Source organism: Struthio camelus, chromosome 11 (assembly GCF_040807025.1).
Source record: "Struthio camelus isolate bStrCam1 chromosome 11, bStrCam1.hap1, whole genome shotgun sequence".
In the NCBI taxonomy this organism is placed as follows: Eukaryota; Metazoa; Chordata; class Aves; order Struthioniformes; family Struthionidae; genus Struthio; species Struthio camelus.
In genome coordinates this window covers 11,947,069-11,975,052 of record NC_090952.1, presented here as the reverse complement: position 1 = coordinate 11,975,052, position 27,984 = coordinate 11,947,069, and the positions used below count along the sequence as shown (strand labels likewise).

At 46.3% G+C, this 27,984-nt stretch overlaps 4 protein-coding genes across 7 annotated transcripts in view; 2 read left to right on the top strand and 2 right to left on the bottom strand.

Moving 5' to 3' along the window:
* Positions 1 to 2,183: 2,183 nt before the first annotated feature.
* Positions 2,184 to 4,688, top strand: AKAP14 (A-kinase anchoring protein 14). The gene is made up of 6 exons (XM_068957090.1): positions 2,184 to 2,243; positions 2,607 to 2,728; positions 2,813 to 2,904; positions 3,097 to 3,276; positions 4,045 to 4,097; positions 4,460 to 4,688. The coding sequence occupies exons 2-6, from the start codon at positions 2,617 to 2,619 to the stop codon at positions 4,542 to 4,544; spliced, it is 522 nt and encodes a 173-aa protein (XP_068813191.1). The 5' UTR covers positions 2,184 to 2,243; positions 2,607 to 2,616; the 3' UTR covers positions 4,545 to 4,688.
* Positions 4,689 to 4,961: 273 nt separating this feature from the next.
* Positions 4,962 to 10,077, bottom strand: NKAP (NFKB activating protein). The gene is made up of 9 exons (XM_068957535.1): positions 9,737 to 10,077; positions 9,526 to 9,606; positions 9,050 to 9,123; positions 8,708 to 8,827; positions 8,189 to 8,234; positions 7,667 to 7,782; positions 7,443 to 7,518; positions 6,784 to 6,933; positions 4,962 to 6,149 (listed from the first exon to the last, which is right to left on the bottom strand). The coding sequence occupies exons 1-9, from the start codon at positions 10,075 to 10,077 to the stop codon at positions 5,975 to 5,977; spliced, it is 1,179 nt and encodes a 392-aa protein (XP_068813636.1). The 3' UTR covers positions 4,962 to 5,974.
* A 210-nt stretch (positions 10,078 to 10,287) lies between these two features.
* ZBTB33 (zinc finger and BTB domain containing 33) lies at positions 10,288 to 22,835 on the top strand. Of its 2 annotated transcripts, none has more exons than XM_068956633.1 (2): positions 10,288 to 10,390; positions 16,711 to 22,835. In XM_068956633.1, exons 1-2 carry the CDS (start codon positions 10,363 to 10,365, stop codon positions 18,753 to 18,755), a joined length of 2,073 nt encoding a protein of 690 aa, XP_068812734.1. In that variant the 5' UTR covers positions 10,288 to 10,362; the 3' UTR covers positions 18,756 to 22,835. The 2 variants fall into 2 exon arrangements, with proteins under 2 accessions (XP_068812734.1, XP_068812736.1); XM_068956635.1 differs by lacking the exon at positions 10,288 to 10,390 and adding an exon at positions 15,306 to 15,391.
* TMEM255A (transmembrane protein 255A) overlaps positions 22,770 to 27,984 on the bottom strand; it is a 32,062-nt gene continuing 26,847 nt past the window's right edge. For all 3 annotated transcript variants that reach the window (XM_068956636.1, XM_068956637.1, XM_068956638.1), the window contains one exon: positions 22,770 to 25,564. In XM_068956636.1, coding sequence (XP_068812737.1) covers positions 25,406 to 25,564 — 159 coding nt within the window. In that variant the 3' untranslated portion in view covers positions 22,770 to 25,405. The remainder of the gene's footprint in view (positions 25,565 to 27,984) is intronic.

The following is a 27,984-nucleotide window of genomic DNA, read 5'->3' as shown; positions in this document are numbered from 1 at the left end:
GCGTGAGGCATGGCCTGGGGAGGGATATGTCGAAATGAGGGAGTGATACGTGACGGTGGTGGGGTGATACGTGGCTAGGGTAGGGAGAATTGTGCATAGCGTGTTATTTGTTTTTCAGGGTCTGGAGAACATAGACTAAGAAGAATGCTGTTTGAAGAATCCCTATATCTATACAAAATGATTTAACTCTCTAATAAAGATAAATACATGTATTTAACTGTTGTATTTATATTGCCCATAAACTTTGAAGAGCATTACTTGCCTCATTTTATGCATGCTGCAGGGTCTATATGCTGCTCAGGTCTTAGCGTCTTCCTCTGCTTCCTTGTACATCTATTGAAAAAGCAGAAATACTGCAGAAAAAGAACATAAGCAGAATTACTCCAGATTTACATCATCACGAATAACAGCAAGTTCAGATCCAAAAACATGCATCTAAATTTCTCCACTGGTCAACAGAGCTATGACCAAATGTTTCCAACTGGGGCTATCGCTAGTCTCGAAGCAGAAGACACATTTTGGGTCACTGAGCGGAGACAGACAGGTCTGATGCTTCTCTGGGGACACTGTGTCCAGGCTGTAAGAGAAGACGCTGGCTGGGAGTCTCCAGCTGCTTGTGCTTTTAAAATGTGGTCAGTCCTGGTTTTGGCCTGTGACAAGCTTGTTAAGGTCCCATCGTTCTGAAGGACTAAAGATAGCTTGGCAATCAATGAAATACCAGCTCAAAGCACTTAATCATCAGCTAGTCAGCTACAGCACTGAAGGGAGACACGAGAACCAGAACTAAGAGAACCCCAGGAGCGCAGGAAATAGGTGAGAGAGGAAGAAGTGATCTGGGCATCAGGGCAGGAAAGGGAGGACGAAGATGGGATTCCCAGGCTCACACTTGCCTCGAGCACCTCTGCTAAGCTACAGCCAGGTGCAAAGCAAACCAGGGCTGCTTTAAGAAGGGCTTGTTATAATCCTTCCAGACACCAAAGAGGCTTTGAACAGTTCCTGTGAGACTTGTCACCCCTGGGTGAACGGGATTCAGCAAAGCCATAAATAGCAGTGTGTCTCCAGAGAGGATTTCTGTGCCTAGAGGAGGCTGTTTGCATCTCATGCTCCATCCTGGGCTGCGCTCGCCCTGCAGAGCACGAGGAACTTCTTCCTCTGCCTTTGAGACGTGACAAAGGAGCAGGTCTCGATGCCAAACACGCACAGACAGCTCTTCAGGGATCTGCATCCCAGGACTTGCCTTTCTGCTCGTTCCAGCATAAGACCTTTCCACCAGCTGCTAAACCGTTTTCCAACCTGTTGACAAGCTCCCTCCACGTAGGCTTCCACATTTCTTTGGTTCTGAGGGTCCTTTTCTACCATCCGTTTTTTACTCCTGCGTTGACAGCTCTTCTTCCCAACTTTGTTAACATGGTGATGTCAAGCACAGAAAGCTCCAGTAAGGAAAGCAAAGCAAAGTTTACTAATGAGCAAAGAAAAGTTTCACCACCCTGTGTCACTATGAAACCTCTTCCTAGTAATTTTCTCGCCTCTTAGAAACCTAAACCAGCTTCCCATGGGTCTCACTACCTTCTTCCACATAACTTCAAGCAGTAGGCATCTCTATCAGACCGCAAGGAGTAGGATCTATGCTTCGCCCGTTTACTCCTGTAGCTGAACCCTTGTAACGTCCTCTTGTCCCTCCGGAAGAGCGTCTGCTAGGGATTTAGCACCCAGCATGCTGCTAAACCGTTTCCAGCCTCTCTCCGTTAGCACCAGTGGTCCCTTCCCTTGAGCTGCCCTCCGCAGGGCTCCGTGTCCCAGGCACCCCGGTTCAGAGCCCACGGCACTGCTGCAACAGGAAGGACCGAGCCTGCGTTTTGCAGACAACGGGGTCAAAGGCAAGTTCAGTTCCCAAATTGCTGGGACTGGCAGAGATGTTACAATCAGAAAATCAGGCAGGGTCCTACATCTGCTTTCCTGCTAGTGTCTGCTTCCCCTTCTGTGAGCCTATCCCTGCCGGGAAGGCATCTGCCCAGCGGCCCCGGCCATCAGGGCCCGCAGCCCCCGGCCGCACCAGCCAGGAGGCCCCGAGCGCCGGGCGGGCCAGGCACCGCACGTCAGGCCGCAGCCGCGCTCCCCCCTTGCCGGGCAGCCGGGTTGCCATGGTGGCGCCCGCGCAAACACTCCCTGCGGCGCTGGGACTGGGCAGGGAAGCGCCGGCCCGCGACGGCGCTGGCGGAGCGGCGGGACCCCTGCACCGACAGGTAGGGAAGGACAAACGCCGGGGCCCCGACGCGGCGCCCCGGGATCGCGCCGGCCGCCCTCGTCCCCCAACTCCCCGCCGCTAGCATCGGCGTGTTGCCCCGACGCCCCTTAGCACGCTGCGCTAACCCTCTTCTGCGGGTGCAAGGCTGCTCGAGTCGGATTTGAGCGGAGCTGTGCTCAGGGCACCAAGGGATCAGCAGACGGAGAGCGGCCCCACGTCGGTCAGGCTGTTTCAGCGTCCCCTTCCAGATGAGCCCAACGTTTGTCAGAAGGACCAGAGCTGCCAAACGTCCGTCTGTCTGCCCACCCGCAGCTCTGAAGGGCGCCCGCTCTCAGCCACGTTGTGCCTTTCTCTTTCTAAGGGTGAAGACGATGGACAAGGGAGAGGAGGATGGTGCCATCAAGGAAAAAGCACGCGTTTTCATTGAAAGCGTGATAAGCGATGCAAAGGAGTATCATCTAGATTTGCAAAAAAAGGAGAAAGGTAGTGAGCTTGCTCTATTTGCTATGTCTTGGCAACTGTCAGAGCCTTCCCAAAATGACTTTTCAGCATTTTTTCTGTTTTCAGAAGCTGAATATGTCAGCAAAAATATTGAGTGGACCACATGCAAGAAGTTCACCGTGGAGAGAGGACAGCAGCAGATCGAAGAATACATTGCTGTGAGTGATGGTTCCATCTGCTCATTTCGTTGCAGCTATAAACATGAACCTTCTGAAAATTTCAGTTAGATCACGCCCTCTCGCTGTGGATTAGTGTGAAAAATTAAATGAGACCAACTCAAATTGTTTTTAGCATCTCCCTTAAGGGCTCTCTGCTAGAGAGGGAATCTTACAGTGTGATGTGTTCAGCAGACGTGGGAGATTCATGAAAGCTGGCTTCACTGGACAGAATTTCTCCAGGAAGAAGAGCTGAAGAATAGCAAGAGGTACCACTACAGAGTTTGCTGGAGCACCCCAACACGCAGAAAACCCATCCCACGAGCAACAGCAAGCGTCTATTTCGTTATAGAGATCTCCAAAATCAAACCAGCTGTAAGTACTGAGAAACGGCACACAGCAATCAATCCTTCAAGGTGCAGCAGTAAAACTCTTGTTTCACTTACCTTGAATGACAGAAAGCACTAACTTAAAACAATTGTAGCCCCTAACAGTTGACATTCTGAGAGTTAGAAAAGTACATGGCTACACTCCAAAGGGATCCATTTTATCATCAAGTTCATATTTCAAATCTTTGCCTCTATTACCAAGCATACATAGTGTTAAGCTCCAGAAAAAGCCTTGGGAATACTCATGCACAAGACATGATATTCTACAGCTATTCCCTCCTTTTTACTTTCTGCATAAGTTTCTACTGCACTTGCTACTGAAATCATTTAATTATTCATACAGTCTATGCATCCAGAGTTCCAATATGCATCTGTGCAACAATATTTGCAGCTCAAGGGGAAAATAAAAATTATTATAAAAGTAATTTTTTTCCCCCTCTAGAACTTACACTTGGTCATACTGAACCTTAGTTTTTCCACTTACTGGCTACAGATCCCTGAGTAGAAGCCCACAGACGTTGGTCATAAATCACATCCTAACGCAAGCTGTTATAGAGTCGTAGCATTCCCTTCGCATCAGAATATTCACAGATGCTTTAAACCAAAACTGTTCTAACCTGTAGCAGAAGTGTTGCACAAATACACAGATAATTTCTTAAGAAGTAGACAGTAGCTCTCACCTAATTAAAAGGTCTGCTTTTTGAGGTCCTGCAGTTCAACGTGTGAACTCTGCCCTGTCCCTCCTCTCTTGCAGACCTTGCCCGTGGAGGTATTCTTCGTTCTGGAATCGAGCAGGCTGATTCACAGGTACGCATCAATACTTTTCCATCACTGACACCACTTAGGAGTTCTGGCAAGCTTCCCCATACCAAAACAAACAGGGAGCTTGAGGTAAATAAAATATTTATGACAATATCACAGAAGTAATTATCAGATTTGCTAAGCAAAATCTGCTATTACAAGCTTCACTCCAACCCCAGCAGTGACAGCCACTCCGTGAGCACCTGCCTTATACATAATGAATTTGCAATGGATTTACGCAGGTCTAGAAGGCATTGTTTTTTCAGCAGATACGCATATTTTGTGAATAAAGGTCAGCTTTCAGCTGGCCAAACTTTAATTCAATATTGTTCTTAACATTCACCCTATTCATTCATTCTCTCCTCCAGGCCAGAAAAGTGTCGATTTAGAGAAAAGTGGCTTAAGGACATAATTGAAAATAAAATCATCCTCATGGAAAGCCTTACTTTCTAATGAACAGCTCCAACTCGCTGCCATCAATGTGACGTCTGTCAGTGTTTTATGGAGAATCAAATGCACACAATGCAAAAGGATGGCTCTTGCTTCCTTAGGAGTTTTTCTACCTGCATGGATACATAACAAGCATTAAATCTGTGGAAAACTAACAAAATCAACTAAGGTCTGAGCTGGCAGCTGGTTTTACATGGCAGTCCCTTGCAGGTATAGTCGGGCGAGACAGGACAGCACACCAGGTTCTGTAGAGTATAAACACGAAGAGGCAGCTGGGCCGGACTTGCTGTTTGTCAAAGTCAGGTTTGCAGAACTCCAGGATAAACATCATAGGGGTTTTTGGTTTTTTTTTTTTTTTTTTTTTAATACAAACATACAAGACATCTCTGCTGCTAAAATTACAACACCAAGACACCAAGATTTGAGGTGAAAAAAACCTCTACAAAAACTTTTATTTTTAAAGCATTTTAGAAGAGTAAGTCAAATGGGGCTACTTTTTGTAAATATGCAGTTGACTCAAAGATAACAGCCACATAAGCATTACCCGGAGTAGGCCTCTCCTTACAAAGCTTAAAAGAAGCTGTGTAATACTACTGAAACAGACCAAATTAAAATACTACAAGAGTTAAAACAAGGCTTTAATCTAGAGCACTTCCATAAGCAAAAAAACCCCCCCAAATTAAAATAAATTGACACATCCTTGTTACCACCTGTGTACATCCAGGGGTTCCAATCACTGCCGCCCACCGCTCTGATACCTATGTATAACATAGTAGAAAGAGAAGCAAGCAACTTGGGCTTTGGTAGATTCTAGATCAGACCCTGCTATTATTACTGTCATTTTATACCCCAGTTGCAGTCTGCTTGCTTTAAAGTAACTGAAGCCAGTCTGTATTAAATTACAAACTCATTTATATTTACAAGTGTAGTTTGAACCACAAAACAAATTCACCTGTTTTGAGAAAAAATGTGACTTATGAAAAAGATACATAAGCGGACAGTCTTAGATCCTATACAGGAATTCCTTAGTTTTTACTACTATTACTAGTAGCTTGTTTGTGATGGCCAGTCTGGTCTCATTAGTCAAAACAAATGGAAAGGAGCACTTATCAGTATCAGCTGCCAGAACCCTCCCACGAATCCTTCTGCATGTCCAACTCAAAGCAAATACAGAACATTCCCACCTTAAACCTTCCCTGCCTGTTCCTGACCCTCGTAGCCTTCCACTTCACAGCAATTCCCTGCAGATGGTGAACAAACCATTCAAGAAAATCTGATAAAGATAACCGTGTTTCCTTGGTACAAGTAATCCACTCCTGAGGCTTGCCCTCACCGGGTGAAAAGCACTGCAGCACTTGCAGCTATTTTCAAATCATGACTGGAACAGCAAGCTGCTGCTTGCTAGAATCCACGCTGTATAGTTCAAAAAATAATTATTTGTCTTCTTTGCCCTTAGTCTTCCTGTAGACCATCTCTCGAAAGCTTGCAAGGATCTTATTCTCTCGTTTCCTTCTCTCCTCCTGGTTGAAGGATGCCAGAGCTCTCTTTTCATCTGCGCTGTAAATCTGGTTCTCTTTTCGTAGACGCACAGCTTCCATTCGGCGATGTCTGTGGAGGAGAACATTGTGTTCATCAGCACAGGCAGAGGGATGCAAGGCTCCCTCTGCGTCAATCCATCCGCTGACCCGAATGTGTTCCGCTTATAAATAAGGAAGACAGCTAGACCAGAGAATCCAAACTGCACACAAACCTCCTGAGGAAGGAGCATGGCACTTAGAAGCTGATTTCTGAGGTGTCTGCCCTCAGGCAGCAAGGAGGGAGTCCCTCCTGCCCCCAGGGAACCAACTGTTGGCTCTCCAAAACGTACGTGAAACTCCAGCTGTACTGATATCGAAAAAGCATGGCCAACCTCTGGCATTTTCATTTGTCTTACTGAAGAGCGAGCATGTTACCAAAGACACAGGCTTTGAGCCATCTGACTCAAGCATCATTTCTCTGCACGTACAACATAATTAGAAGTGGGTTAGCTGGAAATATTTTTTTACTCTTGAGGAGAAAATACCTTAACAAACTCACGGTATATATGTAGCAACAGGGAGCTTAGCACAGATTATTGCAGACACACAGAGCACCTTTTTTTCCTGTGCTTTCAGCTAGTGTTTGGAATCAGTTTTTCCACTGGCCAACAGAGGAAGCAGCTCTTGCAAACTTCACTGAACCATTACCATCATCAAAGCCATACCTGCTACCGCTCATTACATAGCCAGAGCTCTCGAACGATGCAATCTCTTCACTGGTCAAGCCGATTTCACCTCTCCGTGGTATACGTTTTCCCGCTTTTACATACTCTGCCATTGCTGCGCCTTCACCAGGCAGCAGGGCATGTCCATAGCTTAAAAAAAGCAGGGATTTTAATCAGTCTCAAACAGAGAGAGAAAGCCTGAGCTACAGCATCTAGCTTCCCTGTTCGTTACTTGCTGCAGCCACACTTTTAAGCACTTCCCAACTCTTTCCCACAAACTGGCTTGTTTCTTCTCTCTGGCAACCCGTAGCAACAACAGCTTAAACTACTGGTTTGATCAAACTTCTTAACAGTATGAAGGCTGCATAAAGTTACCATATGGAGAGCATTAGAATAAAGTGCATCATGAACACCTCACTGGAGAAAAGAGCAATTAATTTATCTAAAAATCAAGGCTAAAATGTGTAAAACATACTCTTCTACCTCAGTTCAGGTCAGGGTAAAGACCAGCATCACTCCCACCTCTGTCCTTAGGCTTCTGGTACAGCATCTCTCTCTCTCTGTTACACGTTACGTTATTATAACAGTCCCTTTGGACAGAAGTCTTCATGTTTGATTTACCTGACTTGATCTAAGTAATACCAGAGTTGGCTACTCACTTAAGAGGTCTGTCATCTTGAGACGCATGTGTTTTGGGAGCTTCTGGTCCAATGAGGCTATCAGCTTCCGTATTTTCTGCAATAAGCAAATAGCGAAGATTAATATTGTGCCCATTATTCTTTGTTATCAGATTAGTTACACAAGTCAGCAACACCTAGCAAATAAACTAATGAAAACAACATTGAGGTCTTTTAATCCAAGTTTTAAAGTCACATGAACCTACTTGATCTCTCAATCCAGAGATCTTCTCCTTGAAATGTTTCACCATCAGAATCTTCACTACTTGAATCACTGGATTCCTTCCTGCTCTTTTTATTTTTCTTTTTCTTATACTTCTTTCTGTGATAAAGTCAAAGACAGACATGCTGCTCACCAAAATTTAAGAGGAATGCAAGCACTAGGAATCAAGCTCAACTGATTAGTTTCTCAAGGCAACTCCCACCTAGGGAAGGGCTGATTATATAGCTATAGGTTGCTGTCCTTTGATAGGAAATATAGCAAAACAAAAACAATAAATCCACTATTATGCTTTTCATATAGTGTTAGAAGCTTTCAGGTTTCCCATGAATCCTCTTTGATCCAGGGTTCTGTACATTTAAAGCCAATGCATCACATTAAGATTGTTCAATAGGATTTATAGTCTTAATTACAAGAGGGTGCAGTCCTCCTCATTGCCTGCGAAGAGGGTGGTGCTGCCCTCTAGTGAAAAGCAGGTACAATTATACATAACATTTTAGAAACTTACTTTCTGTGCTTCTTTTTCTTCCTTTTGCTTTTCTTTTTATCTTCATCTGAAAAATTAGAAGTATAAATCACTAAAAAGAGATCAGGTCAGACTGATCTGAACTAGAAAAATAATTGATTTATTGCACTGTGAATAAATAACACTGCCTCCACCAGAATGCTTTAAGTAGAGGTTCTCAAACATGATTTGCTTCGGTGCCAAATATCATGGGGAAAAAAAAAAAATATATCAGCAGACAGCTACCCGCATTATTGCTCGATATACTCAACGAGCCATCTGGCATGAGACACCTAACAGATGTTAAATTCAGAGATCCTATTTCCTGATGTAAGAACCGCAAGCGCTCATCAAGAAAAAGGCATTGCAAATCCAACAAGACAGTGAAAGAAAAGCGCGTAGGGCTGATGCGGCAGCTCTGTAGTTTCAGAGCAGCAGAAGCTGGAAGCCTTGCTTTGCGTTCTGAGGAGCACAAGGACAGCTCTCAGACCACGCAGATTAACAGAAACTGCCTTTTCTTACCACTAGAGTCCAAGTCTGACTCTGACTCACTGTCGCTGTCCTCAGAATGTTTCCTCCGTTTTCTTTTGGATGCCTTTTGCTTTTTCTTCTTTCTTTTCTTCTTCTTTTTCTTTTTCTCTTCTAGAATGTTTTCAAAAGACAATGTTAGGGAACAGAGGGAGACGACCTAGCTCCGTATGTATTTCAGGATCTTACTGTGGCAACGTTCTCATTTGAACTGGAGCCCGTCACGCTCACTTCATCCTCGCAAAGTCAGTTAACCTCTTACAAGCCACAACAGCAGGCTGTAGTCTTAGGTGACCTCCAAGTTCTGAAACAAGTTGTACAAGCAGAGCAAAATACCTTCTGAGCTGGAATCTGAAGAACTGCTCTTAGATTTTGCCTCTTCATCTTCTACAGGAGTATGTTCATCAGAACTGAGTAAAAATAAGAAGTTTATTATTCAAAAATCTATTTTGCAATATTTAGCAATTCAAGATCAAATATACACAACTGACCAGACACATGCTGGCACATTTTCAGCCAATATTGGCAGTGAACAAATCTATTAAACAGCTAATCTGCAGCATGAGAACTGCTTTGAGAACGGCAGCACAAGGGGGAGTTCACCTGACCGACAACATACCGAAGTCTTACAGAGTGGACACGTTGGAGTTATTTGGGAAAAGTCACGACCCGGCTAGGCCAAGTCAGAAAGGAGCTTCTGACGCGACACGAATCGCGGAGAAGGGAGAAGCGCAGGGACGAGGCTGTAAGGTAACTTAGCGGGCAATCAGTAGCGCAGAGGCGGGAGGGGAAGAGCAAAGACAGCTCCTTACTCGGGGTCAGGCACCTTTGGGGAAAGCCCCCAGACTTCGGGCGCCCCGAGCTCTCCGATCCTCTCCCTCTCGTTCAGCCTCCTGCAAAGGAAAACAGCCGCGCTGAGGCCGGGCGGGCTCCGGCCGGAGGCGGCCGCGGCAGCCGGCTGGCGCCCGCGGGCCCCCCGGGGGCGGCCGGGCCGCGGCGGCCCCGCCCGGCCCCAGCGCTCGCCTCTGCCGCGCGAGCTCCTCCTTCTCCTTCTCGTAGTAGTCGGGCCAGGCCGCGCCGCCGTGCCCGTGGTGGTGCCCGTGCCCGTGGTGCGCGGCGGCGCGCGCCCCGCCGGGGGTGCGGGACCGCGACCGGGACCAGCTGCGGCTCCGCCGCGGGCCCGACCGCTTCAGGCCGCCGCCGCGCTCGCGGGAGCGGCGGCCGCGCCGCTCGGGGCTGGCGGCCCGCGGCGCCCGGCTCGCCCGCGGCAGCGACGGGCTGGCCGAGGAGCCGCGGCTGCCGCTGCGGCGGCGCCGGGAGGCCGGCGAGTGGGACGGGCTGCGGGAGCGCGACACCGGCGCCATGGCGGCGCCCGCGGCTCCGGCCGCTTCCGGCTTCCGCCGCCCCGCCCGCCCCTTCCCCGCGGGGGCGGGGCCGGGCCGGGGCGGGGCCGGAGGGGCGGGGCCAGGGCCGCCTGGCCGGGCCGAGGCCGTGCGGCCGCAGCGGAAGCGGCAGCGCCGGCGGCGCAGCGCCCCGCGCCAGCCCGCCCGGGTGGCAACAAGGCGCCGCGGCGCCGCGTTCCCGGCGGCGGCCCCTGCGCGCTGCCGGCGGCGCGGCCGGCTGGTGCCCCCCCGGGCCGCCCCGGCGGCATGGAGGAGCGGGCGGAGGCCGTGCCAGGTAACGGCGCCGCGCGGGGGGCCGCGGCCGTGCGCCCGAGGGGGCGGCGGGGGGGTCTGGCCGGCGCTGCTGCGCTCGGCGGGCACCGGGCGGCGGCCCGGCGGGGCCGGGAGCTGTCCAGGGCGGCGGGCAGCAGCACTGCCCGGCGGACAGCTCACGGCGCGGCCCCGGCCCCGGCCCCGGCCCCGGCGGCGGGCACGCAGCCCCTGGCAGCCCCGACGTGCCCTCCCTGCCCTGGGAAGCGGCTCTGCTGCCGCCCGCCCTTGGCCGTGGTAGCGGCAACGCAGGAGCACCTGAAATGGCAGTGATGTGGGGGGAAAGTTATACAAATTGTACGTTGTATGTGTTAAGGGTGTTTAGGTGTTAAGCCACCTAAGGAGCGTCCTTTCCCCTCGGGGTGCCATGTTTGGACACCTTTCAGTGGTGCTTTCTTTAGAAAAAAAATCCCGCTAGTGAGGTAACAAGTTTCTGCTGTGCCTAGGGAATGGCGGCATAACGTTGCTCGGCTCTCGCCAGGGGCGTTTCAGGCTGCTCATCCAGCCTGTGCTCTTCCACGTAGTTCATGAAAGATGCACGAGGATGTCAGTCTTTTTTTCAGAAACGAAACCATATTTCAGTTCCCAAAGCTGCCATAGGCAGCATTAAAATATCTGCAAGTACCAGGAAGTCTATTTAAATTGTGTATTAGCTTGAGTGCATGCAGCCACATGCAGAACGGGGACAGAGAAGATGTCACCAGAGGTTTGCATATCCACATGCATCCTGTGTCAGTCTGAGGACAGCTTGGTATCTCTGTAAGGTGGGGTTTGTTTGCATTTACAATAGCAGGGAGCAGTGCTTGCCCGGAGTTCGTTGCTAATCTCTAACTAAATTAGATAAGGTTATCTCTTAAAAGGGTGTTGTTTTGATCGGTGGTAGGGTCATTTGAATGAGACAGATGGAAGTCTGCAGTGGCTGTGCTTCTGCCAGCTGAATCTGTACTGCATGAATTCAGGCTCGGTGACTGTCTCCCTGCGCCTCCCGTGTGAGGTCCGAGGAGGAACCTGAGACCCAGGGTGTTCCCCAGACATAGCTCCTTGTGCCCATGCTAGCCTCGCAGGCAGCCCGAGCGCGTGTGCCCCCGTGGTATGTGAAGTCTCGCGTCCCTAGGAAGAAGTCCAGGCCGCCATGTGCTCCTGGCATTGGTTACATGAGGTCATGTCACCAACTGATGAGCCAGATGGAAGCTGATGGGCCAAACGTGTGGTGGAGGGACCCGTCCACGCGCTGAGTCAGTGCAGCCCGGGAGTGCTTTGGGGGCATGGAGTGCACCAGCCACCCTAGGCTCCTCCGTGCCCCCGCTGCTGGGCTCGCGCTAGCCCGAGCGCGCTTGCACCCAGCAGTGTGCCCAGACCACAGATTTGGCCCCAAGGCAGCTCAGCTGTGCGCTGCCACCGAGGTGCTGACCCAGCCCGGCTGGGACACGGGCGGGCCGGGGGCTGCGAAGGCCCCCACCGCTGCCGCCTCAGCACGGCTGGCCCTCTGCCGCGGGAGGCGCCGAGGCAGCCCGGGCAGTACGGCCGCTCACCTCTGCACCCCAGCATCTGTGCTGGCAAACCCTGGCTAAAATGCCCGCCTTTCAGGAGCTTTCTGAGCCTTCACTAGTTAATTCTGTGAAGTGCTCTGAAGCACTTTTATACACAAGTTATACAATTCATATATATACAGCATGTAACAGCATCCATGTCAACTACAAATGTCAGAAAAAGCTTCACTGGCATTTAAATTCAGTTATATCAGGCTTTATGTAATGGAACTGACAAGAAAAACACTGTCTGAAAATATGTCAAGGCATGAATGGTGGAAATTAATATTTTAGAGTCCTTCAGAAGCAGTGCTGTTTTAAGCTTTCCACTATCGAATAATATTTCTGTGCCTAGTAGTTTTAGGCAAGATAACTGTTGAATTTTGATTGTTACTGAGGGCCCCTTTCCTAAGTGGAAAAAAAAAGTGGTGTATTTTATTGTAAAATAAAATACATTTTGTCAAGACTGAGAACATTTCTTCCTCTCTCAGATCTGTAAAGTCTTTAAAAGAATTTTCTGTTCCCATAAAATGTCTTTTTAAAAAAAAAAAAAAAGGAAAGAGCTCTTCAAATTGCTGAACTGTAAACTTGTTGCTGAGTCACTTTTTTTGTCTTCTCCCCACAAAAACTTACACACTGCTTCTTTAAATTTTTACTTTATATTTTCAGAGCTCGCATCCCAGAGTTTCCTTGAATCACTTCTATGCATCAAAATAAAAGTTCCTGTTGTATCTTTTATTTACTTTTTAATTTCCAAGAACACCATGTTTAGTTCTATGTTCAAGCCTGCTTTATTATCACTGTCTCAGAGCCAATGGTTCATTTAATCAGTCACTGTATGAGTTTTCATATGAACCAAATCCCCACTTTCTGGGGCCTATGTAAAAATAAAAGACGGAAAAAACAAAATCAAGAGCTACAGTCCAGACAAAAAATGTTCACGCTGAAATTCTGCAGTCAGGTGCAGGAGGAATAATGAGTGGCATTTTCAGTAAAATTTTTCAAGTTAGCCAGAGCGTTAACTCTGTCCTGATCATAGCAAGATGACAGTGATGTTTTGATTTTATATCTGAAATATAAAGCTGCCACAGTGAGAAGCTCCAGCAAAAAGGTAAAAGTCAAGGAGGAGGTGGTGCAGCTCTCACAGCTAGGCCAGCATCCCTTAATTTGGCCAGCGATTTTGTGCCTAACGTAAAGCAGTCTGAACCTGATTTTTGAGAGCTGATAATGCTTCAGGAGTAGGACTCTTTCCAAATCATCTTTATCTGTAGAATTTCCTGTTAGTGTTCAGGAATGAGACTGGCTGTGAGGAGAAGGAGATTCCTTAAAGCAGAAGTGTGAAAGGCAAAGAAATGGTCTAATTTTGACCATTGGACATTTTTGGAGGAGGAAAAAAGAACAGGATAAAAGAATTAAAACAATTATAGTGTTATTTTGATTTAAGATAACCTCCTATGTAAAAATTACTAGGAAAAACCTAAATCAAAGGAGAAAATTCAGTCAAAGGGTTATAGAAGGAAAAAAGGCTATCTTCCCCGATCATCCTTTTCTATCATTTACTCTCCCTCACTCAGCCCTCAGAAAGAGCCTATAAATAAACAGAAATCAGCTCTGTCACATTTCGGATCTGAGAGCTCTCTTCAAAGAGGCTCTTCTGCTACCAGCTGTACAAATGCAGGGAGCATTGCGGGTGATCTTCTTGCTGGAGAGGCTCTAAAAGCTAGGCAGGACCATTTTATTGCTGATACATGCAGTGAGGGAGCCGCAGTCATTTGTGCTAGTGTCTGTGGTGGCTGGCTGATGTTTTTGGTTGAACTTGCTAGAAGGACATTTGGTCTTAGCAAAGACTTTCAGTCTTAAGGGAAGCAAGAACCTCTGTGATCCACATTCACAAAATTCACAGGAAAAAAAGCACAGATCAGTAACCAAAGGTAGAAAACATTGTTTATGATGTTTGAGCATTAATGAACAGCGACAGTTTCAGAGAGACTGCGTTGTGTATATGTCACTTTGATGACCAGAAGTCAAATGTGCTGAGAGCTGCATTTTGCCAAAGTACGTAACGTTCATACAGTTCCTAGCAGAATGGAGCCTAACATGTGCCACTGTAATGCAAAGAATACAAAATAAATGATCCTGCAGAGCAAGTGAGCGTGGGTGTTAAAGTTTAGATTATACGAGATTTCCTCGCTCTTGGGTGGAAGCACAGGCCGTGTTGGGGGTTGGTAGTGCAGTGCCACCCTGGTCTCTGCCCCCAGGCAGGAAGCGAGCAACTCTGCAAGGTAAACTGCTGCGCTCACACCTCAGTAGCCTTAGCCAAAATGGTCAGACATAAGGCAGACGTTGGGGGACTTACCACGGGGTTTGTCTGCGACAGCAAGAGTGGGATATTCAGGAGTCAGGCAGGAAGCCCTCCTGTCCGAACAGAGCCAAGGCCGGAGCGAGGCCTGCGTGCTCCTCCTGCCTCGCTCGGCTCTTGGCTGCCCAAAGCCTCAGCAGAGCCCGGCTGGCAGCGCTGGCTCCCCGAGGCAGGGCTGCCCCTGGGGGCTGCAGGGCCGGGCCCGCGGGCGCTGAGCTCCCTCGCCCCTCGCGTCCCATGTCAGCCCGCTCGGAGCGGCCCCAAGCGCTGGGCTTCGGCGCCTGTGACCACTGGCCTTTGTTTTACCTGGAAACATCAGCACGGAGCGGCGGGAGCCTGCACGGGAAGTAAGACGGGTCACTGAGGGCTGCGAAGCCCCGAGGCGTGCTGCGTGAAGGCGCCAACAGCCGACGGGCCCGCAATCGCCGTGACTCCGGCGCGGCGGCCGTTACCTCGGCGCGGCGGCCGTTACCTCGGCGCGGCGGCCGTTACCCCGGCGCGGCGGCCGTTACCCCGGCGCCGCGGCGCCGCACCACGGCCAGCAGGCCGCTCGGCGCGAAGCCGGGCTCGGCAGGAAGCCGCGCCGCGTTAACGTGGCCGAGAGCCGGACGCGACGGGGCCAGCGGAGCCCGGGCCAGCCTGGAGGGGCCCGGCGGCCACGGGAACCGGCCGGGCCGCGAGGCGGGGCAAGGCCGCGGGCGGGGCCGGGCGGGGCGGGGCCCGGGGCCGGGCGGGGCAGGCTCCTCCCCTCCTCGCCCCGCCCCTCCTCGCCCCGCCCGCTGGCGGCGGCCGGCCCCGAGCGCGCCCGAAGGTTGCCGAGGCCGTTCGGGCCGGGCAGCCGAGGGGTGCCGAGGCCGTTCGGGCCGGGCAGCCGAGGGGTGCCGAGGCCGTTCGGGCGAGCGCCGCGGCCGGCGGGGGAGGGCAGGGCGGCGCAGCGCCCCCTGGCGGTCGCGCGGCGGGGGCGGCGCCCGAGCCCGAGGAGCGGCGGCGGCGCCCGAGCCCGAGGAGCGGCGGCGGCGGCGGCGGCCGGTGCCCGTTGTGCGGGGAAGGGCGGCGGGTCCCGGCGGCCGGAGCACAGGTAACGCGGGCCCTGGCCCTCCTCCGCGCCGCGGGCTGCCCTGCCCGCGCTGCCGCCGCCCGCGGGGGCGGCTCCGCTCGCCTCGCCTCGCCTGGAGCAGGAAGCGGCGGCGGCGGCGGGCACGGCCTGGCCGCGCGGCGGCTCGGGGCCGCCCGTCAGCGCCGGGGCCGGGGCCGGCGGGGCGCGGCGCGGCGCTGAGGCGGGGCCGCCCGGGCGCTGCCGTCGGCGGAGCCCGACCGCGGCCGTTTAACGGCTGCGCGGCGCCGGCGGCCCGGGGCCCCGCTGCGCCCCTCGGCCGGGCCGGGCCGCGCCTGCCTCGGCACGGTCGTTTTCGTGCTCGGCTTCGGGGGGCGGCGGCGGGAGCTACTAGTTAGCCTTGAAGGAGAGTGACATTTGCTTACGGTGCTTTTGGGGCGTTACACGGCAGTAAACAGTATCCCGGCAGCCGGATTTTTCATACTTTTGTTATTAAAGTTCCGCTCTTTGACTCTCCTCGTGCCAGGCAAGGCAGCCCCAAAGTAACATTTGCTGTGCAGAAAACAAACAAACAAACAAACAACTTTTATAAGTAAAACGAAGACCTTCTGAGCGCCCATTCCCGAGTGATAAATTTTGATGGGTTTTGCGTTTTGTTGGGGGACACTGCACTGGAAGCCACCACAGATCAATTAATTTGCCTTTCCAGGGCTTCTTTATTAACGCGCTGCCTCAGTATCTGGCTTGCAAGCACAAAGTATCCATGTGAAAATAGGAGGAGGGATAACAAGTTTCTCTCCTTCCTTTCTGTGGGAAAGGAAGTGAAGCATCACTAGCTTTCATCAGCCTCAGGGACTGGTAAAATACGGGTGCTCACGTTTTGTTGTCTGGCCGATAGGTAGTCGGGATGTTATCCAGCTGCTCACAAACATACCTGGAATAGTCTGAAAATAGAAAAAAAAAAATCTTTATCAATATTTTAAGATAGGAATTTTGAGGAACCTAAATCTTACATCATCTTTGTTTTCACATTTACCTTTTTTTACTATTGAATTACACTGACATATTTTTCCTCTGTTCCTCACCTGGCTATCTCATCTGTTAAGAATAGAGGATATGTGTGGAATTGCACATACTGCATGCAGAAGGTGGAAGGGCAAATAATAAGAAGAAATAAATATGTGGATTGCTATAGCATATAAGCTTATAAATAATAGCTCAGGCTGAGATTTGTTTTTTTTTGAAAAAAGGAGCAAAACTGAAAAGGTGGGAATTCTGTCATGCAATTTAAAGTATAAATGTGTATTTTTACTAACTTGATACCTTTTGTTTTCTCTCTGTAGGAATGGAGGACAAGAAACTGATTTCTGCAACAGACACACAATATTCTAGCGTGCTCCTTCAGTCTTTGAATGAACAACGTGGCCGTGGACTTTTTTGTGATGTTACTGTCATTGTAGAGGACCGGAAATTTCGAGCCCACAGAAACATCCTTTCTGCCTCAAGCACATATTTTCACCAGCTTTTCTCAGTGGCTGGGCAAGTGGTTGAACTGAGCTTTGTAAGAGCAGAAATTTTTGCAGAAATACTTAACTATATTTACAGTTCCAGAATAATCCGTGTTCGATCAGATTTGCTCGATGAATTGATTAAATCAGGGCAACTATTGGGTGTTAAATTCATAGCTGATCTGGGTGTACCGCCGTCTGAAGGAAAAAGCATGCCAAGTGAAGCCAAAGACGGTGCTTCAGAAACTGTAACTTCTAGCCCGGGTCAAAAGGATGCTCAAACACAGGTACCTGCAGCACGGCAAGGGAGTCGAGAGGTAACGGGTGGGATGCCAGTTATAACAGAATCATTCTCCCTACATGGCATACAATATGAGACTACAAAAATTACAGTGAGTGATTCAGATGATGAAGATGATGATGTCATCTTTTGCTCCGAGATTGTTCCCCCGAAAGAATGTACTAAAGATACCAGTGCTGCAACCCAGAACCAGCCTTGCCCAAGTCCAGCTGGAGTTTCTGACCAAAAATCATGTGGCAGCGGTGGCTCTCCCCTTCCTACCAGCAGCACAGCAACTCAAAAAGTCACTTCATCTGCCAATCAACTAAGTCCAAACCAAACACAATCAAGTGCCGAATCACCTGTCTCTTCGACTCCACAGCATTTGACTCCCAATATCATTTTGCTAAACCAGGCTCCACTTAATGCATCACCCAGCATCAGCTCCTCGCATCAAACAAATGTGCCCCCTACAATTAATTTGCTTGAGGAGAATCAGCAGCCGTCTAAGAAAGAGTCCTTACCTGAAATGGAAGCAACTGCTGTTGATGATGATGAGGAAGATGTTGAAGATGATGATGATATCATTAGCTCCTCTAGTCCTGGCTCAGTCAGCAGTAACTCTTTGGTTCAGCAGCCTTCTACACCCAAGGCAGCAACCTCTGAAGGTTCAGGCGTACAGAAAAAACAAGTCGTTACATTTGCACGAGAGCCGTCTTCTAAACCCGGAGAATTCAAAATAAAAATCTCAGATGTTCTTACTGGAAACAACAAGGAATTTACTGCAGGTATAGCATCAAAACATGTGGCAGAAGGGCAGAAAATCATAACCTTGGATACAGCCACTGAAATAGAAGGCTTATCCACAGGTTGTAAGGTTTATGCAAATATTGGTGAGGATACATATGACATAGTCATTCCTGTGAAGGATGATCCTGAGGAAGGAGAGGCCAAACTCGATGAAACGCCTAGAACATCCGGTGATGATTCTCCAAGCAGGAAACGCATGAAAGTAAAGCATGATGACCATTACGAGCTCATAGTGGACGGGAGGGTCTACTACATTTGCATTGTATGTAAGAGATCCTATGTATGTCTGACAAGTTTACGGAGACATTTTAACGTTCATTCGTGGGAGAAGAAGTATCCGTGTCGATACTGTGACAAAGTTTTCCCTCTGGCAGAATACCGTACAAAGCATGAAATTCACCACACTGGTGAGCGAAGGTACCAGTGCTTGACGTGTGGCAAATCTTTCATCAACTACCAAGTTATGGCCTCACACATAAGATCAGTTCACAGTCAAGACCCTTCTGGAGATGCCAAGCTTTACCGTTTGCATCCTTGCAGGTCTCTGCAGATCAGACAATATGCATATATTACTGATCGTTCAAGCAGTATACCTGTAATAAACGAGGATGGAATTGTTTATCATGTTGACACAGGAAAGGATGGTGCTGAAGGAACGACATCTAATCCTCCAGCCAAACAAATGACCTGGGATGATATTTTCATTCCGCAGGGAAATGAAGCAATTTTTAAACAAAATCCATCGGAGGGAAGTACTGAATTTGAATTTGTAATACCAGAGTCTTACTGAAGTGCATTAAATGCTGGGGGGAAAAAAGCTTCAGTACAGAAAAATTGCAGCTGTTTTCAATGAACTGTTAAAATCATTGTAAAACAAATTGTTAAAGTGAAAATAAGTTAACTTGTTCTGCCAAGCCATCAAATGGTAATACTTAGATGGATTAGCTGCAAGTAATTTGTAGAAGTGATTCATCTGAAAGTTTACTTGAATGCAGAGTAAGACATTTCCAAGGAGCTGGCAGTGTTTTCTAGTACATTAATTTTGATCAAAACATGGGGCTTTGTAGCTTGAAAAGGTACAGTTTCTTCTAAAGAACTAGAAAAAAAGGCTTCTAAAGTAATTGAGGTATTTCCTGTACCCACATTTATTACGTAAACCCTTTCTTTCATGTTAGCACTTTAATGCTTAATTGTGTTTAGACGTTAACCAAGACAACAATAAGATTTTTCACCATAGTCTCTTGAATATGGAACCAGTTTTAAGAAATCCCACAACTCATGTTATTTCTGTGAACAATGCTTTACTGTAAGGGTCCAAAATAACTGATCCAATAGTTTGGAGTAGTGTATATTCATACTAGCGTCTTCGTTCTGCTTTTATTATCAATATGAATCAATCAGTTATCTTCATACAAATATTCTCGCCAACAAGAAATACTCAGTTTGGGCTGACTTGAACAAACCTTATTTATATTTGGCAGTATGGTGAGCAGAGAGTATTCAGTGGCTGGGCCATTATATTTTATTCTTTTTGCAAAGGGGGGGGGGGAAACTTGAGCATTATAGTGAAGAAGTTGAGAACGTTTAGGAAGGAGATAATTTTGCATTTTAAAATCTTGGGGAATCATGTTAAGTTTTCTTACTGCTGGAAAATATACCTGCAATTTGGAATAAGTCACTATTCCTTCTTTGCTCTTTATGGAGAAATGCTTCAATCTGGTATTTAAAAATAATCCTTATGATACTTTTTCTAGCTGAAGAGTTTGATATTTACTTCCTTAAACTGAGAAATAATGGAAGTGCTGTATCAGCTCAGCACTGAGACTGCTGTGGCTCTTTTATGCCTATTTAGCTAGATCTTTAAGTGAAACAGGAATTTGGATTTTTCTTCCCCCATTTAAAGGGGGCGCAATCATGAAGACTAAACCTACCATCAAAAAATAACCCCCCCCCCCGTAATATATGGTATGATTTATCTATAGCTTCCATAGCAGAGACATCTATTTTCAGTTTATTATATTGCCCCTTTTTACTTCTTGCAATTGGTACATGTTTAGACACTTAGAAAATAGTTAGTAAAAGTCCAACTTGAACAAGAAACAGTAAATATGAGGAAAAATCCCCAGCTATTCACTGGAGTCATAGTTTAGCATTTCAGATTTAGTGACTTGTTGAATTTTTGTAAATGGTAATATGAAAATTGCACAGAAGTTTTAGAGATGACTGAGAACGATTGTTGTGCATAGTACTAGTTAGTTATCGGTAACCTTTCATTACTTAAATTGCAGTTAAAGGTTTTTCTCCTCTTTTCATGTTTTCAGTAAACATCTTAATCCTATGACCTTCAATCTTAAGGTTGTAGGCAGCCAGTATTCTTGACAGAAATTAAATGGTATTTAAATGGTAAATGATTCAAACGTAGCTTGAGCTATAAACAAGGGTACCAGAGATCGAATTTGTCATGATGGGAGGAGGAAGGGGAGAATTTGTTTACCTTCTACATGTAATACTCAGCACTTCGTTTTTGTAGGCAAAGAATATGATATACGTGGTTATTTTCAGATCATGTTGCAAACTGCTTTGAATATAAAGGGGTATGCTTTCAAATGTTACAGGTTGGCTGTTGGCGGAGATGGCGTTTCAGCACTTAACGTTAAGTCTCACAAGGAATAAATAGTGATTGCCTGCATTAGCGCAGGTTGCTATGACTTAACTAGTTGCGTGCTACCTAGAAACTTCTTGGACTTTTTGTCATGAAAAACACAAGGTTATTTTGTTACTGACATTGTGACACATCTGGAATTAAGCATACATTGCAAAATATATGTTTATTAAAAAAAGAAAAATAACAGCTATCAATATTTGCTGCTGATATATTTAAAACCTTAAATTAAACTGTGCCTACTAAAGGTCTCTTTTTGGAGGAAAACTGGAAAAATTAGGGCTTTGTAACTGTATCTTTGCTAGAAGACTCGTGCTTGCATGTGTCTCAGGGTCTTCAGTTTTCCTTGGAAGTGATTTTTGAGATCCAGAGTCCAGAGATCACGTAAAGCATTTTTTTTAATGTCACCGCCAATATTTATTGAGTTGGAAACGTGTTATATCCCTTCTTTTTAAACTTTTTATGGGGCCATGAGCTTTTGTATTTAGATTTCTGGCTATTGCACTTATAGTTGTTTTTTGTTTTTGTAAACATTTAACTTCTAGTTTAACTTAATGATAATTCTTATGTAAATATTAAGAAATTGGCTTTGGGGCAATGGGGAAAAAAAAAAAAAAAGATTGAATCCAAAAAAGCAATGATCTAAAAATTAAAAATTTCAACAAAGATTGGTAGCAAAGCTAACAGTCATTTATATACATATGAAAACATTACCTGATCTGCTACAAAACATATGAATGATGGCTGCATCCTCACGGTATGGTTTCTTTTGGGATTCATACCATAGCATTCCAGTATATGAATGAAACAAAATCTTGAGATAACAAAATTGATAGATTATTTATTTTGTACTGTTAAGGCATGCAGCATATAAAAAGATGCAAAAGCTGACAACTGTATACATTGAACATTGGGTTTACAGCTGTTACCTATGAACGGTTCTGTGTGAAACACTGATCGCTTTTACCAGGTCTGTAATGTATATACTTGTACAGTCTTTCCTTAACACACTTTTTAAAGTTGTGTTCTACTTTTCATTAATAAATACTTGATATTAGTTCTTAGAGCTTTCTATGGCAAAAATAAAAGGTTTAATTCTAAAGATGTGTAGCAAGTTTCTTTTCAATGGCAGTAAACTTTTACAGTCCGAGACATGTCGGATGACCAGGAGTTTGTAGATTCCTTCTCCCGGTCTATTCAAAATAGCAGCAGACTCTGAAGTTAGGTATTTTTTTGCAGCTGAGCGGTTTTTTTTTCCCCAAGAAGTGAATTAACTGGAAATCTCCACTGCATAAAGTGAACTGAGTTTTGTGACATCAGCTTACTCTCAAATTAGTTGGAGCTGCTGTGGAGTAGTCTGTCCAACCACTAATGGGCTTGCAAATGGCCTTGAAATCAAGAATAACATATATAGCGACCAGTGTACAGTATTCCTCTAACTCATTGTTAGGGTTCATATTCTCAATTGGTTGGTAACTGGTTATGCTTAAATTGTGTTGAACCTTGACTAACATGGAGAAACTTAGTTACTTCTGATTATAGGTAGGGAAGACAATTTAATGAGTAACATATACAAATGATATTTTGGATATGTTTACGCTCCCTGGCATAGGGCTTCCACCTACTTCTGCTAACATCAAATAGCAGTTGAAGTGATCACGACATAAATGCGCCCAAAGTAATCCAGTGAACGTGAAAGTAAGCAAATGAGACACTGCACTGGCTGGATTATTTAGCCCTGCGTTAAGCAGAAATTGAGCAGTAAAAACTTTGCAGTAGCAATACCGAATGAAGAAAACCGTGAGATTTTAAATCCTGTGGTTGTGGTTGAAGCAGGGTATTGTTGTGACGGAGTAGCACTCGATGAACAGCCTGACTGAAGTCAGGGTGCCCCCCGCTGTGGGAAAACTGCAGAACGATGAAGTGGGGAAGGCATCTGGGGCTTTGTAAAATCCAACTTATAAAATATCGTCTCTGTAACATTTCCTAGTAGAAGGACTGGTTTCCAATATAGCAAATAGAGCTTTTGTTTGTTTGTTTGTTTGTTTTTAATGCATGCCATTGTTACATTGAAATTCCTCAACTGCCATTAAAAATGATTGTAAAACACAGGAAAGTTGCTAAAATGTAAAATGCAATGTGTAAATGTTTACAAAAATTCACACGATTTTATTCAACTTTGGTAAAGTAATAAAAGGGTACATATGAGTCACAATCTTTACATTCTCATAAGAAATGATGGATACAGTGCAGAATATTGTATTTACACTAAACGCTTACTTTTACTCAAGCAGAAGGAAACAGGTCGTTGATCAGAAAATCCCACTGGTATTATTTTAAATGTAAAAATGGAACTGTCCTTTGATAGTGAATTTAAAGCAGCAATGTAATTTTTGCTTACAGATTCCTTAGAATGCCTTAGACCAGGTTCATTAGGGGGAAAAAAAATTTTTGGATCATTTCCTAAGGTTAGTATTCCTGTCAAGTCAAAAACAATGGCAAAACCATTTCCTTATTATTTCCCTGCCACTAAGTTAAGCTCCCCTCAGGAATCCTACTCGGTTTCCTAGCAATATACTTTAAGTCCCGTCTTGTAGTGTCCCCTAGTCCTTCTAGCCCTATTTAGTAGACAGGCACAAATGGCATAGTATATGTTTGTCAGGAGTGGGACACAACTGTTACTTCAAAGATGTAGCAATAAAAGACTTGTTGTTACTAAGGAATTAATGTGCCCTTCAAATTCTAGTTTTTGTGGGGAGTTTTATCGAGAAGTATTGCCTATTTTATTTATCAAGAAAAGTATCGCCAGCTGTAAACTGCACACAATCTTCTTAACACCATGTCATTCAGGCAAACGCAGTGTACAAGGGACAAAGCCCCAGCATGTTAATTTCTTTCCAGTACTCGAACTTATAGGTGCTGCACTTCAACAATCAACAAAACAAATCAACGGTAAAAATGTTACCAGGGTATGTTCTGCATACACTACTGCTTTAAATCCTGTGAGCTGTATTACTTTCTCCAGTCATTTATTTGTCTTCATTGTTGGAGAAACGTTATTCATTTGCTTCTGGATAAATAGTGTCATCCTTTAGTTTATTAATGCACTGACTTGTCTTTGACAGTGGAATGATAAGGTTAACACATAACAAAGGCTCTACAAATGCATAGGACTAAAAACAGCATTATAAAGTGTGGCTGTACCTTGCAAAGTGAAATCAGGGACTTCAGTGCTTATTTTCCATTCTGACAGAATCTCAAATTTGTGAGGATTACAAGTACAGAGATATCGCAGTTCAAAATCCAGCTGTTTTTTCCTACCATGTATACCATGTTTCGATTCTGGAAGCCAGACTTAGCTCTTAGGTACCTTTTTGTCTGTATCAGGGTTGAATGTAAATATAGACGATTTAGGATTAGGGTCAACAATCCGATGCAAAGGAAATCAAATCTTTTGGAAATAAGGAGTAGAACGCCAATACCTTACTTTTATCCCTGAAGTAAGCAGAGTTGAGACTGCTCAGGCTGAGCAGCTCAGATCTGAAAGCTGTCATCTGAAATCACCTCCTGGAGTAGCACCACACTTTACAGAACAGTGTCACATAACAAAGCTGACCTCCTTTTGTTATGCAGGATGCATGCAAAATCTGTTGGAATCTAGACCCATCAGCACAGTCATCAGCTGAAGATTAAATGAAAGTCACAACAATAATTGCAAAGTCTTATCAGCTTCATCCTACATTACATGGTGTTGAATTTTATCCATGTGAGACTTACATCCTGTGGAGAGCTAGTAGTGGGAATTCCCTATGTGCAGCCCATAATATAGATACTAAAACAGTGCTTATTCAGGATGCTGATTCAATCCATTAAAAAAGTTAAAAGTACAATCTTAAAAAAAATTCCCAACCAAATAGAAGGAAAAAAAAGTGTTTTCACTGCATTGCGTTTCAGTGACCTGTGCACAGTTCCTGATGCTCTTTATAGCAATACAAGGAAAATTCAGGCAGTGCAACCACCCAAACTGTTTGCCTTCAGCATTATTCCTATGGAAATTCTGAGACAGACAACTGCATTTCACCTCCTATTTTAAGAAGCATCCTGAAATAAACCAGATTGCCTATTAATGTTTACCCCTCAAAAAAGCAATATTCATACTGTCCTGCTATGATACACATGAAAATATCCCATGACGTTACCTCTTTCCATCAGTTACAGTGCTACAGCTTGAGAAACTGTCCTGGCTCCTCACTAGAACTTCCTTGCGCACGTGCATAGCCTGTAACCAACAAGTGCCGTGAGCTAGGTCCTGCAGCCCCGCGATATCCCAACAACTTGAAGCCAAAGGTCACATGAAACAAGCATCAAGTTGAGCTGTCTGCAAGCACCCTCACCTTAAGCAGGGCAACTATTGATCTTGGCTACCCTTACCTCAGCTTGGCTCAAGATGGAGTAAGGCAGACCAGAATATATCATGTGCGTTGGATCACTTTATTAAAAAACGAGGACTACGAGAACCTCGCTGTAAAACACAGAGGCTGGAATTTAGGTCACTTGCTACTCGCCGACACTGAAACATCAGCAGTATGTCTCCTTCCCCATACCCAGCTGTTAAACCTCTAAAATAAGTCTTGCAAGAAAGAACACTCCAATCTGGTACTCTTATTTGCAATTATCTTCTGTATCTATCCTCCCGCTCCCTCCCACAGTAAAATATAAATACAGAATGTTCACAATTATTTCAACGGCAAATTTTTCCTTCTTCCTTTCCCCATTCTTTACGGTGTGTAAGGTGGCGGCTTTTCAAAAGGTGGAAAATATGGCGGTGAATAACGAGGAGGTGCATTAGAGGACCACATATAGCTGGGAGACGGTGACACTGACTGGGGCTCATCTGAAAGGCCGGAAGGAGTGGAAGCTGGAAACACACTGGAATGCTGCAGGGAGAAAGCAAGATGACTGTTGTCAACATCGCATTTGGAGAAAAGCCTTAAAAGCATTACGCTCAATTCTGGAAAACATGTGCACATACAAATAAATAGACAAATCACTTGCTGCATTCAAGGTAAGCACAGGCTGTAAGTAACAGTTTTGCGTAGGATTCCTTAGACTTCTGCTGTTTACCTGCTGCATTTCAGAGAGGCTGGACAACTGAATACAGGTTAGTTTCACGTCTTGGGTTTCACACATCAGCCAGTGGCAACAATGATTAGGCTGTAAATAATTTCTTTTTGTACTACCTTTTCTCTTTATCATTCATTTAAAAAAAAAAAGCAGAAATTAATGACAATAAAATAATTTCTTCCTTCAGTTAGCAAAAAGCTTCAAAAGGTGGAGAAACGAAATCTGTGCATGCCTAAAAATTAATGTCTGCTCTCCACAATATCTTTGTTATCAAAAATACATTAGGTCTAAAGTCTTAAGTCATATGATGCCAGCACTATCACAAACCTGTGAATACGTTGTATCGTCCAGAAACAGGCCAGACAAGTGAATTCCGCATAGGTAAGGAGACACAGTCTCATTCACTTGCACTCACTCCTCTGGCCACCATAGCCATATTTTTATTCCCGACAATCATATTCCTAAGCCGTGCCGTGCGTTACCCGCTTTGCCATCTGGCCCAGCCTAACAGGCCGCTTGTAGAACAGCGTCTGGAAGGTGTTCGGTCACACTGTCAACATACTGCATTACTGAAACAGAGCACATTACTGCTTTGGCGTTTAGGCAGTAAGCACCTTTTGGCCACCCCGAGATCGGCTCATTTCTTACGCTGCGGGCACGGGCTGCAAATCCAGAACGTGCCCAGCATAAAGCCCTGACAGAACACAACCGCGAGGAGGATTTGCACTGCGCCGCCGAGGGCGTGGGAGCAGTATGCTGAAGGATCAGTGCTGCGGCAGGGCATTCACACGCAGCGAGGCTGAGCTGCAAACAACACAGGGGACAGGAGGTGACTATACGATTTTGTCTTGGGGGGATGGGAGGGACAACTGATTCTGCATTAGCAACAGACTGTTTTCCAACAATATCTTTTTTTAAAATAGTGTGTCACTTCCCTAAAGCTGATCTGTTACAGTTTATTAAGCAGATACCTAATCAATGGAAGCCTAGCTTGGTCATCTAGGAGTCTAACAGAAAGCCTTAGAAACTGTTCCTCGTTCTCATTTAGATAACAATAGCTTTCCCTCACTCCCCAATTCATGTCAAGCCCAATCGCTGGGAGCCCCCAGACAGCAAAGACATTTGGAACGATATCGCTGCAGCGGGTGCAGCTTTTGATACCCGTTAGTGAACGTAACCTTGGGTTTTAAACATTACAAAGCATCTGTGTGCTGCTGCCTAGCAACAGCCATGAGCCTGGGAGGAGAGCTGGCTTTGTTGCAGCTGTAGAGCAGGCCTGACTTGTTCTGGCTTCAGATGGCAGCCTGGTTTTATTAATGAAGCTGGCCACGGGAAAGACCGCACTCGAATTCTTCTCTTACGAAAGGGAATAAAAAGCAGAACAGGCCACTGCTGTGACGAAATAAGCCACTCATCTGTATTCATTTTTCAGTGCCAAACTTGGCTCACTACCTGCAGAAGTCAAAATGCCCAAGGACTGAAACTTTCTCAGCTGACTGTCCCCCGGCCACCAAACCATGCACACAGAGCGAGAAATAATAAGCAGGCTGCTACTTTCACCAGAACCGCCTGCCACATCCCTGTCTAGGCCCATCACAAAGGCTTGCTGCCTTTGTCACCACAAACGGCTCTGTTCAGCGGGGTGGCGCGTCATTAGCCACGAGTGCAAACACTAGCTGTGTCCGAGTCTTTTGCCAACACCAGTCAGCTCGTGTGCCCCCAAAACCAGAGAGTTGGTTCTGCCATTTTGAAGCTGTGTGAAAGGAGAGATTTTGCACAAGCACAAATATTCCTAGAAATTCTTGGATTTTTTTCCCCCCTTTCCTGGGACAGATAGGTGGACTGCCTGGGCAGCAGTGCTAAGTGGCTAAGTTCTTGCAAGAGGGAATGCAACCTTTGAAAGGAATTTGAGAAGCAAGGTTGGTCCCACTCAATTTGACACGGGGAGCAGCATGGGAGAAGGTGTCAAGATGGTTCAGACACTACTCAGATCACAGAGTAAGGCCTAAGAGAAGAGAAGGAGTTTCCACACCAGAGGTGTCAGCGTCAGGGCCCAGAGCACAACCCTCTCTAGGAGTTTAGCTGGCTCTGTCCAAGGTCAGCTCCTTTGCTGATAAGAGCTGTTGTGCAGAGAGCTAGATGTGAGGGCTGGTGTTCCTTGCCCTTGGGAACCGCTTTTACGTTCCAGCTTTACTGACCCCCACCTGTGCTAATTGGCAGGGAGCAGCAAGGC

Coding starts and splice junctions, on each gene's coding strand:
- AKAP14 (XM_068957090.1), top strand. CDS start 2,617: ATGGACAAGGGAGAGGAGGATGGTGCCATCAAGGAAAAAGCACGCGTT. Junction 2,729..2,812: donor TTTGCAAAAAAAGGAGAAAG/GTAGTGAGCTTG, acceptor TTCTGTTTTCAG/AAGCTGAATATGTCAGCAAA. Junction 3,277..4,044: donor TCTCCAAAATCAAACCAGCT/GTAAGTACTGAG, acceptor CCTCTCTTGCAG/ACCTTGCCCGTGGAGGTATT.
- NKAP (XM_068957535.1), bottom strand. CDS start 10,077: ATGGCGCCGGTGTCGCGCTCCCGCAGCCCGTCCCACTCGCCGGCCTCC. Junction 8,828..9,049: donor TTCAGATTCCAGCTCAGAAG/GTATTTTGCTCT, acceptor AAAACATTCTAG/AAGAGAAAAAGAAAAAGAAG. Junction 8,235..8,707: donor GTCAGACTTGGACTCTAGTG/GTAAGAAAAGGC, acceptor CTAATTTTTCAG/ATGAAGATAAAAAGAAAAGC.
- ZBTB33 (XM_068956633.1), top strand. CDS start 10,363: ATGGAGGAGCGGGCGGAGGCCGTGCCAG. Junction 10,391..16,710: donor GCGGGCGGAGGCCGTGCCAG/GTAACGGCGCCG, acceptor TTCTCTCTGTAG/GAATGGAGGACAAGAAACTG.